This window comes from Microplitis demolitor, chromosome 5 (assembly GCF_026212275.2).
Source record: "Microplitis demolitor isolate Queensland-Clemson2020A chromosome 5, iyMicDemo2.1a, whole genome shotgun sequence".
In the NCBI taxonomy this organism is placed as follows: Eukaryota; Metazoa; Arthropoda; class Insecta; order Hymenoptera; family Braconidae; genus Microplitis; species Microplitis demolitor.
The window spans coordinates 10,001,077-10,014,346 of record NC_068549.1 but is presented as its reverse complement, the minus strand read 5'-3'; the positions used below and the strand labels follow the sequence as shown (position 1 = coordinate 10,014,346).

The following is a 13,270-nucleotide window of genomic DNA, read 5'->3' as shown; positions in this document are numbered from 1 at the left end:
TACAGTTATCAAAATAACAATCTTTAATGATAGTCGTAAATTTTAATGTCTTTATTTTTATTAATAAATGTCTTAATAGAAATTTTATGTGAATTTAAATTTTCTTATTCCGATCCCTACCCGCGTATATTGTTAGAGTTACCTTTCGAGATCTACTTTACCTTCAGAGATATAAAAATTTAAAAAGTTTATACCGCTGTATACTCTAGTATAAAGTTAATTTGGCATAATATAATATATATACTGCTACCACTAAATCGCACGAGCATAAACTTCTACTTGCTACAACTTTCGATGCTACCAAGTATGTTGGCAACATACAATCGCCATCATTAATGAGCTCCCTTAACTTGGCACCTCAAAATTAATTTTTTAGATTTTGTTATAAACAAATCAATTGTCCGTCCAATGTCCGTCAATGTCCGATAAAATTTTTTATTTGTCCGATAATTGACCATAAACAAGTTGACGCCAAAAATTAATTTTTTTTGAAAAACTAAATGCCAAAAAATTGCTCATGAATTGCTCTTTCGAAATATACAATTGCTCTACTTCTATAATTAATAATTAATTAATTAATCGTAATTAAAAAATCAAAATAAAATTTCCAATTATCTCTTATTGTAAAGACTTATTTGGACCGTAATTGCTGCCAAAAAATTGCTCCTCCTTTTATCTATAAGAATTGATAATTGTTTTGTTCATAAAACCGTTTTTAATTAATTAATAATATAAATAATTATTTTGCACCTTTAAACCTGTGAATGACTATTGTGACGTCATCGTCGCGACAATTTGATTGTCGTTTTTATGAGGACGAGACATAGTGGGATATTAGGTTACATGCGTATGTGACTTTGTAAACAAACATTTTATTGTTATATTCTATTTAGGCTCGGTGTATAATTATAAAAAAATAATAATTTTAATGATCCTGAAATCAAACAGTGTTCTATTTCGTAAAGTTATCTATTAGTAATAGAGAAAAGCTGTTTTTTTTGTCATATTCAACATTCACTCAAAAAAGGTATGCACTTTAATTAAATATTAGTGACTAATTTTGTAAATTATTAATGACATTATTCATATTTTAGGATTACTTCTATATAAAAGGGATGCTAACTGAGCCAATAATTTTATGATCACGTTTTTCTTTATATAAGAGTATTAATAAATAGATGTAATTAAATTACCAAAGCAATTGTATTCTAACTTAACTATACAAATAGTTATTGCGAATTTAAAAAATCAATATTAATTGTGGATTTGCTCCAAGTACTTATAAAAATAAAAAAATTTTTATCAATCGGTTAATTGAATCATATGGAAGACGTGACAGTAACTCCAGCATCTGAAAATACTGTTAATCAAGATGAACTTAACCATCAACAGCACCGGAACATTGACGGCAAGGTATCGGAATCAATACTTCGTATTGGCAAAAAAAAAATCAGTCAATTATCTTGGACGCAAGTATGCAGAAGACCAAGTGTATTTTTCGAAAGCTAAAGTCTTGGGGGAAATATACTCGTTTATAAGAGTTGCTATCAAAACCAGACCTGATTATAACGGCGATTCTGAAATCTCGCTATGCAATTCAGTAAGAGTACATCTGTGTTTAATAAATTCGGTTCTACGGATAAAAAAGTGTAAGGCATAGTCATAACATTTTCCTATATCGGACCACAGACAAGCAATAAATAATTGCTATTATATTGTATTCAATGAAGTAATCATCCAGTCCCACCATCTTAGCTCTAGCGTGTCACAACATTTTAGAAAGAAACTTTTGCAGCGTTAACTTGGTGCTCCTTTATTATTTCGGTTAACACTAGTTAACTAAAATCTAAAAGTAAATTATTCAAATTTATCTTAAATTTAAGAAATAATGGAGAAATGTATATAAAGTGAATTTCAATAATTGTCATTTGATACTGTGATTGACAATGGAAGTCCTAGATTCAAGACTTACTCACGACAATGTGCCACTCTGTATTAATGATTCCATCAAAAAGTGTAAGTATGTTGATAAACATTACATCAATTCTGACCATAAATTTATTGAGCACGTGTTAATATCTATCGCCAACATATTAATATACTGGCATATTGTTTTTTATTTAATCACATCATAGCAAATCACATTAACTCTTCACAACAATTATTTCTTGGTATACTTAATTTTGTTATCACTATTCAAATATAAAAATATTTTTCTATATTTTTACCCATTTTTATTATTTGTAGATTATTAACTATAATATAACCAACTTTTGCTTATTATTTAACAGTCACATTGAGGCAGATACCGGGGGACACAAAATCCTTTGTGAAAGCGAGATACATCTTTAGAATTTCTATGATTCGCGCTGATCTATGCTAAACGAGTTGATCTATTGATTGCCATTGTATCTATGGATAATCAGATGATCTACTCTAATAATAATGACGTCAATGATACCATCGATGTCTGTCCACAAATTACTTCTGTCAACGATACATTCTGCCTGTAAGTTTTTTTTTTTTTTTTAATAAATAATCCCATTGAATAAAATTATTTAATTGAAGATTTTGATTGTAGTGAATATTCTATTATTTTTTATTTGTCAATCAACCGTTTATCCTAGTGGATTTTAGTATTAAATTTTTTTATTCTACTACTTAGTTTATAATTATTTGAATACTAATCATTTAATATTGTTGTAAAAAATTTTAATTTATGAATATTAAACAGAAAACATAATAGGATTCATTTTTACAGAGTCCAGGAGAGTTCAATTGGAACGATATGACCCAAGTAATAATACTGGGTTTGTTTTCTTTTGGCTATGTAATCGGAAATGTTCTGGATAGATGAATGGATGAAAAAATCCACGGTAACTTAGTTTACGGTTTCGGCATATTTTTAACTCTTCTATTAACCGTAGTAGGCCTATTTGCTGCTTACTGGAATTTTGTTCCGTTTTTAGCTGTAAGAACTGCTGAAGGATTTACTGAGGTATTTTTATATTTGGTATTAAAACTTACTTTCAGTTAAATTCAAATTTTCAATATTTCTTGAAATAATTTAATTAATTGTACAAGCAATTTACCATTTTTTTTTATTGATTATAATTTTTTTATAAATTATTAATCATTTCAAATTTTTAGCAATTATAATATAAGCTACATTTAAAAAATTAATTAATAATTTCAGGGTGTGTCGTTTCCTCCATTGCATTCAATGAATGTACACTGGACCCCGCCATTAAATCGAAGTAAATTTACTGCTTTAGTTTATGCAGGTTACTATACTTTAATTAACAATTACATATTACAATGGTATGTTAAAGGTAAGTTTAAACTACATTGAATATATATTTGTTTATGAATTTTTGAATAATTTTATATCTTGTTTAAAATGAATTATTATTAGTTTCCAGATACCTCACCCATGCAGTTGTCAGAGGACAACATGTAAGCATAGAAGTCGACAAACTAGAGATAGAAAACAGTAATTCGATCAACAGAAAAATCAAGAAAAATACTATATTACTTCAAATTCAGTAACCTTGCTTTAATTTTTTGAATGAAAAAAAAAAAAAACAATTAATAAGAAATTATCATTTAATAATTTATATTAAAAGGCACATATAAAATCCTTAATTTTCTACAAGTCAAGTTTCTATTTTTTTATTTTTCATTAAATATGTAATTTTTCATTTTTTAGTATTTTAAAAATTAATTAATGTCTGCCTGAATCTGTTATCACTACTTTGTTCAATCTATCTTACTTACATGATGATGCACTATTAATTTAGTTGTTTTATTATCATAAAAATCGACTTTATGTTTCTATAATTAATTATAAAAATAAATTCTATAAAAATTTAATTATTATTGTTTTATTTAAACGTTGGTTTGCCGCCAACTTTTTTTACTCTGCGCATCTCGACGCACCATATTTAAAAACAATTGAATAGCGCGCTAATCATGAACAATTAGTTGTAAAATATTATTGTTGTTGTTGTTTAAGTTTGGTGTTGTTTAATTTACTTTTTTATTATGACTTCTTGGGCGGCAGTATCTCACTTTGAGATATTTGAAACTATCCAGAAATTCGAAATTTTCGAAAAAAATGGTCAAGTGAAATCTAGATCTAATCCAATTTGGAAGGACATTTGCTCAAAATGGAAATTAAATTCTGGAAGTTACCGCATGAAGCCTTTAAATTTATATTTTTACATTTCGCAAAATCGAAATGCGATCCTTACAAGCTACATTAAATGTAAAAATGTAAATGAATCTGAAGCTGAGGTGGAAGATAATTGTGCAGATGACAAGTCACCGTTAGCAAGCGATAATAGTGATTTTTTAGACGATCCAAATGATCCTGATTTTACACTCCATACTCAACCTAATGATCATCCTTGTAAAAGTAAATTATCGACATTTGTCATAAAATTTCCGACAGATGTATGGGCTTCGATTAAACCTATCCAAAAATATGACAAAAACAATCGACCATACTTCGAGCTGCAGGAGAATTGGACGCATACTATGGCAGATTTAATTTACAATGAAACTAAATTGCCTTGTGCATTTAGTTTCCAAAGTAATAAAGTTTTTAGTCTTGAAAATGAAGATGACAAAAGTACTAAAAATGATTATAGAGTAAAAGTTAATGGGTTTTGTGCTGATAAAAATTGTCATGCTGCTATTTATGGTGAAAGTAGTTATAATACCCAAGATAACAACGCTGAAATGACCATTTTCACTTTAAATACCAAAGAAATCCCCCATTATAAAAAACGTTATGTGTCGAAAGGAAGAAGAAAACAAGTGAAAAAAGAGTTGAAAAATAAAAAAAGTGCTATGTATCGGGAGGAATTAATTTTAAGATTCCAGAAATATGGAGATCAGATTTCACCGCTCATCCCGTCAACTAAGGTCTTAAACGAAATTAAACACGAAGCTGAAAATGAAGATTTTGGGATACAGGGAAATTTATGGGAAAATTTAAATCGGATAAAATATGAAGCAGAATTTTGTTCTACGTTACGACAAACGGGCTTTGATAAGTTTTTTGCATTTTATTGGAGCATCGAGCAGATTGATGTGTATAACGACATACTTAAATTGAACCCTATAGTTTCGATAGACGCAACTGGAAGTCTAGCACGGAAAATATTTTATGATGGACGTCTTTCAAATGGACCGATATTCCTCTATCAAGTTGTAACTCACATAGATGATTTAATTGTTCCAGTATGTCAGATGCTTTCGGAACGCCACGATACCATAATTATCACAACGTGGCTTCGGGAATGGATTTCTAGTGGTGCCCACATCCCACAAGATATTGTGACTGACATGTCAAAATCTTTACAGAACGCGATTTGTTTAGCGACAAATAATCAGACTTACGGTGAATATTTAGAATGCTGTTATCAATATTTAATTAGTAAGCGTCAGTCTATATCAAAACCGTATTTAAGAATTGATATCGCGCATTTAATTCACTGGATATCTTCGTTAAAATGTTTTACAAACGCGAAACCAGGTATTAAAGATTTTTATTTACGTGTCATTGGATTAATGAGTACGATTGATTGTTTTGATCAACTGAAAAAATTAATGACAGCAGTCTTTAAAATCTGCCAAAATAGTCACGGCTGTAAAGAAGATATTCAGTGGATTTTATCCAAAATAGAAACGTTTCAATTTGATAGTAGTATTAACTATAAAAGCATGCGAGAAACAACATTTTGTGGCAAAGAAAAAGAATGTGATGAACATTTATCTTGTAATGATGATGATAAAGAGGAAACAAGTGGCCAGGAACTTGAAAATTTTATTGATAATCTTGCTAAAGAGGCATGTATTAGTAATACAAAGTTGGATCTTGCATCAGTGAGTTTCGATGATATTAATTCATACCATTTTCCCGTAATTCTAGAAGAATTAAAACGTTTATTTAAAAAATTTCCTGCTTGGACCAATGTAATGCTAGCAATTTTTGACTCGGATATTAGTGTTCCAACATCTGCAAGATCCGAAAATTATTTTAGGACAGTTAAAGAAGAGTTTTTAAATAATCATCGGCCTAGTAGTATAATTAAAATACTTATAAAACACATGAGATCATTGACAGCCCGGATGATAGAAGCTAGATCTAAATTTGATAAAAAAAAATCTTTATTACAACCAAAATTTAATATGAAGAACAGTACTAAAGCAAAGAAAATAAATAATGATGTATTGAATGCTCGTGAAAATTGGAAAAACAAACTGGACATTGACGAAAACATAAACTCAACCTTCGAAGACAATGACACTCATCTAATAACTAATTCGTTTAGTTCTCTTCCCACATCTATAGGTGATTTAACGGCGTCGAATTCTTCATTGGCTGATTTAACACCTGTAAAAAAACATGCAGACTTACCTATTTTGGACTCTTCACTTCTCTTCTCAACTGAAAAAAATTGCAATTCTTTGCTATTAAGATCTGAGTTTTCTAAATTAATGTCTGAAAACAAGATACAAGACTCGTATCGAAAATGCCCATTATATGAATCTACACCAGAAAAAAATGAGCAAAATATTTTAATTTCATCGACTTCCAACGCACTTTCTTTCACTCAAAACGGTGACGATAGTTTTAGTATTATATTAGAATTACCTAAAAAATTTAATTTAAAAACTGAAAAACTACCAACAAAACGGAAAATGGTGCATTGTGAGCCAACAGTTAGCAAAAAAAGAGGTAAATATGTAACTCCATGTCCTGATGTTAAAACTCTTCACGAAAATATTGCTAATAAAAAACTATCTCAAATAAAGAAGAAAAAACAATTAATTGAAAATGGTAGTAGAAAAAAACCACGAACAGTTAACAAATCTAAATATATGTTACATAATACGTGCGGATTTGATAGTTTGTGTGAAATTTTGTCATTTGGGTATTTGAACTTTCAAAATTTTAAAAATTTCATCGATTCACAGAGTCAATCCAAGAGTTTTTTTTCATGTATTACACATTATGCTCAGTTTGGAGCTTTAGCACCATTTTATCAAAAAAGGATCGAATTATTATTTACTTTATATCCGGGTCAAAATGGTACAATAAATTGTGCGGATGATATTAACGTATTAATGCAGTGACTATTAAATAAATTTCCATACAATTCAAGCATTGTAGAGTTAACTTGCACAAACCGTTTATGCAAAAAAAAATCAATAAAAAAATTTGCAACATTAAGCATATCAGCAAAGAAAGTCTGGCAGAGTGGAATAGTCAAGTTACAGGACAGTGTTTCAGATGCATTGAAAGAAGAATCATCACTCTACTGTAAATCGTGTTCACAAAACTCTGGTCAAAAATCTACTTTTATTAATGCATTTATATGCTTAGATATAAGTCATTTTTACATACCTTCGACTTCTCTCTCAAAACTTCATAATAATCAACGTTTAACGGAGAATTTGGCAAGTATCCCAACAAAATTAAAGATACTTGACAAAAATTACTTATTATTTGGTTTAGTAGAGTTTGTGCCACCAGTATATTTGAATAGTGTCGGTCATTATGTAGCTTATACAAGATCGATCAACAATAATTGGCTAAAAATTGATGACTTGGTTTCAAAACCTAGCCCTTGTAATCCCAAATCAACTAATATTAACATTTCCTTATTATTTTATGTTTTAATTTGATAATATCTATTATGTTTTATAAACTAAATTAGGGTAAAATATAATAAAAATGAATTATTGACCTGTTTAGATAAAATTACTTTTTTTTAATTTCGAATTTTATTAAAAATAAATTATAAATATTTGCAATAAGTTTATTAATGTAGTAAGAATTAAGTTAGAGCTCAGATAAGAATTTAGAATATATTTCTTCTCAACAGTGACATGCATTGTAATTTCAAAAAAGATTATACTGTAAGTAAAAAATTCACAATTTTTAATATAATGACTAGCTTTATTAAAAAAATTTGATTATCAACAATTGAATGAAAGAGAATAATTTAAATCGTGAATTATTACGAACTCTATATTACAACAGAATGATACCGATTTGTGTCCTTTAATTACATTTATTTTACACATATCTTGGATGAAAAGTTTATATTTTAACTATTTACCATTGTAATATGTAATTGTTAATTAAAGTATAGTAACCTGCATAAACTAAAGCAGTAAATTTACTTCGATTTAATGGCGGGGTCCAGTGTACATTCATTGAATGCAATGGAGGAAACGACACACCCTGAAATTATTAATTAATTTTTTAAATGTAGCTTATATTATAATTGCTAAAAATTTGAAATGATTAATAATTTATAAAAAAATTATAATCAATAAAAAAAAATGGTAAATTGCTTGTACAATTAATTAAATTATTTCAAGAAATATTGAAAATTTGAATTTAACTGAAAGTAAGTTTTAATACCAAATATAAAAATACCTCAGTAAATCCTTCAGCAGTTCTTACAGCTAAAAACGGAACAAAATTCCAGTAAGCAGCAAATAGGCCTACTACGGTTAATAGAAGAGTTAAAAATATGCCGAAACCGTAAACTAAGTTACCGTGGATTTTTTCATCCATTCATCTATCCAGAACATTTCCGATTACATAGCCAAAAGAAAACAAACCCAGTATTATTACTTGGGTCATATCGTTCCAATTGAACTCTCCTGGACTCTGTAAAAATGAATCCTATTATGTTTTCTGTTTAATATTCATAAATTAAAATTTTTTACAACAATATTAAATGATTAGTATTCAAATAATTATAAACTAAGTAGTAGAATAAAAAAATTTAATACTAAAATCCACTAGGATAAACGGTTGATTGACAAATAAAAAATAATAGAATATTCACTACAATCAAAATCTTCAATTAAATAATTTTATTCAATGGGATTATTTATTAAAAAAAAAAAAAAAACTTACAGGCAGAATGTATCGTTGACAGAAGTAATTTGTGGACAGACATCGATGGTATCATTGACGTCATTATTATTAGAGTAGATCATCTGATTATCCATAGATACAATGGCAATCAATAGATCAACTCGTTTAGCATAGATCAGCGCGAATCATAGAAATTCTAAAGATGTATCTCGCTTTCACAAAGGATTTTGTGTCCCCCGGTATCTGCCTCAATGTGACTGTTAAATAATAAGCAAAAGTTGGTTATATTATAGTTAATAATCTACAAATAATAAAAATGGGTAAAAATATAGAAAAATATTTTTATATTTGAATAGTGATAACAAAATTAAGTATACCAAGAAATAATTGTTGTGAAGAGTTAATGTGATTTGCTATGATGTGATTAAATAAAAAACAATATGCCAGTATATTAATACTAGCTGACCCGGCAAACGTTGTTTTGCCAAATAAATAATTTCCTAGTCATTTCTTGTGTAGACAAAAAATAGCTTACTTATTGTAAGTATGTATGTATGTATGTTAGAATATGTATATTGTATATATGTAAGAATGTGGTATATGCGTGAAATAAGCATGGAGCGCTGTGAACGATGAGGTAATATAAAAATAACAAAAGGCAAACATTATTTTTAAGTTATTATAATTGATTCCTTAAAATTATATACCATTAATTAAACAATTACGACAGTAACACTATTAAACAATATCAATCTCTTAATGCTATAGCGTGAACAATATTTTTTGTTAGTCCATCTCTAGCTAACACAAACAAACTGGATGGTTTACCCACTCGAGAGCATGCCACGTATAATTGTCCGTGTGAAAAACATGGTGTTCTCAAATCTAATCCACAAACAGACATCGTTTGACCTTGGGATTTGTTGATAGTCATTGCAAATGCCAATCTAATCGGAAACTGAATACGTTTGAATTGAATTGGCACATCTGTAGGTATAATAGGAATCCGTGGTATGAGTACATTTTCACCTCTGAACTTGCCATTTAAAATTCTGGCTTCGATCACATTTTTCATTAATTTTTGAATGACTAATCGCGTACCGTTGCACAGCCGAGGCGGGTTCAAATTACGAAGCAAGATAATTGGAGATCCAACCTTTAATTGTAAATTATGCGGTGGCATGCCTGGCAAATCCAGTGAGTTCAAAAACTCTATGGGAAAATTTACTGCTTCGCTGTCGTCGCAAACTGTATCAATAGATTTATATGATACCAAGTTCCCTGGCAACAACATTTGTATCTTCAGATTTAAATTGTCAACGTCTACATTTTTTGCCGCTAAAATCACTCTTTCTGCAAGCCACTCATGATTTATGTACCGTGTGTGTACATCGGGAAATATTTGTTCAATGAGAGTATCTTGCGAATCAGCGATTGTGCAGAAATCGGTCGGTAATTTTACGTATCCAGTTTCATCTATAGCAACTTTTCCATCACCGATATCTAAGAGTTGTTTTGAAAATGTTTCAGCGGATGGATCTTGAAGCATTTGAACGCGCATATTTATTTTTAGCTGTAATTTTTCAACATTACGCCACAATGGAGATGATTTTAAGCAAGCGTTGATCTCATCAGCGTATGTTGAACGTGGAATGACTGGAAGTGTTTGTCTGAAATCACCTGAAAGGACCAACAGAGTTCCGCCAAATAGTTTGTCACTGTTTTTAATATCTTTCAATGTCCTGTTCAACGCCTCAAGTGAATATTTGTGTGCCATAGTACATTCATCCCAAATAATAATTTTACACCGTTTCAGCACAGTGGCCATGGACGATTGTTTCTTAATGTTGCATACTGCGTCAGGGTTATTCTGAATATTTAGTGGCAGCTTAAATACTGAATGAGCTGTTCTACCTCCATCCAATAAAGTTGCTGCAATGCCCGATGATGCAACGGCCAATGCGATGCCATTATTTGATCGTATTTCAGCAAGAATTAGCGAAATAACGAATGTTTTGCCAGTTCCACCCGGTGCATCCAAAAAGAAGAACCCACCTTGTCCAGCTGAAACTGCGAGCATAATGCGACCGGAGATAAAAAATGATTAAATTACTAAAATGGCTAATAAAAAATGAGGGTTGATAGTTGAAGGGTAAAAATTAAGGATTGTATGTATTTTTGTATGTTGTATCATAAAAAAATAGAAACTAAAAATTTTGTCTAAAAAATAAAAAAAAAAAAATCAGGGGTGGACTACCCCTAACATTTAGGGGGATGAAAAATAGATGTTGGCCGATTCTCAGACCTATTCAATACGCTCACAAAATTTCATGAGAATCGGTCAAGCCGTTTCGGAGGAGTATGGGAACGAAAACTGTGACACGAGAATTTTATATATTAGATGTTGGCGATAGATATTAACACGTGCTCAATAAATTTATGGTCAGAATTGATGTAATGTTTATCAACATACTTACACTTTTTGATGGAATCATTAATACAGAGTGGCACATTGTCGTGAGTAAGTCTTGAATCTAGGACTTCCATTGTCAATCACAGTATCAAATGACAATTATTGAAATTCACTTTATATACATTTCTCCATTATTTCTTAAATTTAAGATAAATTTGAATAATTTACTTTTAGATTTTAGTTAACTAGTGTTAACCGAAATAATAAAGGAGCACCAAGTTAACGCTGCAAAAGTTTCTTTCTAAAATGTTGTGACACGCTAGAGCTAAGATGGTGGGACTGGATGATTACTTCATTGAATACAATATAATAGCAATTATTTATTGCTTGTCTGTGGTCCGATATAGGAAAATGTTATGACTATGCCTTACACTTTTTTATCCGTAGAACCGAATTTATTAAACACAGATGTACTCTTACTGAATTGCATAGCGAGATTTCAGAATCGCCGTTATAATCAGGTCTGGTTTTGATAGCAACTCTTATAAACGAGTATATTTCCCCCAAGACTTTAGCTTTCGAAAAATACACTTGGTCTTCTGCATACTTGCGTCCAAGATAATTGACTGATTTTTTTTTTGCCAATACGAAGTATTGATTCCGATACCTTGCCGTCAATGTTCCGGTGCTGTTGATGGTTAAGTTCATCTTGATTAACAGTATTTTCAGATGCTGGAGTTACTGTCACGTCTTCCATATGATTCAATTAACCGATTGATAAAAATTTTTTTATTTTTATAAGTACTTGGAGCAAATCCACAATTAATATTGATTTTTTAAATTCGCAATAACTATTTGTATAGTTAAGTTAGAATACAATTGCTTTGGTAATTTAATTACATCTATTTATTAATACTCTTATATAAAGAAAAACGTGATCATAAAATTATTGGCTCAGTTAGCATCCCTTTTATATAGAAGTAATCCTAAAATATGAATAATGTCATTAATAATTTACAAAATTAGTCACTAATATTTAATTAAAGTGCATACCTTTTTTGAGTGAATGTTGAATATGACAAAAAAAACAGCTTTTCTCTATTACTAATAGATAACTTTACGAAATAGAACACTGTTTGATTTCAGGATCATTAAAATTATTATTTTTTTATAATTATACACCGAGCCTAAATAGAATATAACAATAAAATGTTTGTTTACAAAGTCACATACGCATGTAACCTAATATCCCACTATGTCTCGTCCTCATAAAAACGACAATCAAATTGTCGCGACGATGACGTCACAATAGTCATTCACAGGTTTAAAGGTGCAAAATAATTATTTATATTATTAATTAATTAAAAACGGTTTTATGAACAAAACAATTATCAATTCTTATAGATAAAAGGAGGAGCAATTTTTTGGCAGCAATTACGGTCCAAATAAGTCTTTACAATAAGAGATAATTGGAAATTTTATTTTGATTTTTTAATTACGATTAATTAATTAATTATTAATTATAGAAGTAGAGCAATTGTATATTTCGAAAGAGCAATTCATGAGCAATTTTTTGGCATTTAGTTTTTCAAAAAAAATTAATTTTTGGCGTCAACTTGTTTATGGTTCAAATAGCGGCTTTAATCTGACGTCAAATTTACGCGCAATTTGACTGTTGGTTGAGCTCAACTGGCTATCAGGGTGGGTAGTCTCCATGCCCGTGAGGCAATGACACTGGTTCAAGATAAATATATTATTGACTCGTGTTAAGAGTGCCGCGACTTTTGAAAACAGATATAGTTTTATTTATTTTTTCTATGAATAATAAATAATTATCTAATATTTGATGATTGGTCTATACATATTTTTAATTGCTTAATAAACTGCCTAAGAGAAGTAGCTAATTTAAATTTAAATTAAAAAAATATATTTCTTAAATAAAAATAAAA

General features: G+C 29.5%; 1 protein-coding gene and 1 long non-coding RNA gene across 2 annotated transcripts; one reads left to right on the top strand and one right to left on the bottom strand.

Annotated features, from left to right (window-relative positions):
* Window positions 1–527: 527 nt before the first annotated feature.
* LOC128667762 (uncharacterized) lies at window positions 528–3,839 on the top strand. The gene is made up of 6 exons (XR_008403716.1): window positions 528–1,027; window positions 1,095–2,016; window positions 2,292–2,509; window positions 2,762–2,998; window positions 3,197–3,332; window positions 3,416–3,839. It is a non-coding gene; the product is annotated as an uncharacterized LOC128667762 (long non-coding RNA).
* A 4,010-nt stretch (window positions 3,840–7,849) lies between these two features.
* Window positions 7,850–12,878, bottom strand: LOC106693277 (ATP-dependent DNA helicase PIF1). The gene is made up of 6 exons (XM_053739620.1): window positions 12,375–12,878; window positions 11,386–12,307; window positions 9,616–10,978; window positions 8,948–9,165; window positions 8,459–8,695; window positions 7,850–8,260 (listed from the first exon to the last, which is right to left on the bottom strand). The coding sequence occupies exons 2-3, from the start codon at window positions 11,453–11,455 to the stop codon at window positions 9,657–9,659; spliced, it is 1,392 nt and encodes a 463-aa protein (XP_053595595.1). The 5' UTR covers window positions 11,456–12,307; window positions 12,375–12,878; the 3' UTR covers window positions 7,850–8,260; window positions 8,459–8,695; window positions 8,948–9,165; window positions 9,616–9,656.
* Between the last annotated feature and the right edge of the window lie 392 nt (window positions 12,879–13,270).

Bases quoted from the DNA above. Each gene is read 5' to 3' on its own strand.
- LOC106693277 (XM_053739620.1), bottom strand. From the start codon at position 11,455: ATGGAAGTCCTAGATTCAAGACTTACTCACGACAATGTGCCACTCTGT. The intron at 10,979-11,385 runs GTAAGTATGTTG...TTATGCTCGCAG, and splicing joins TAATGATTCCATCAAAAAGT to TTTCAGCTGGACAAGGTGGG.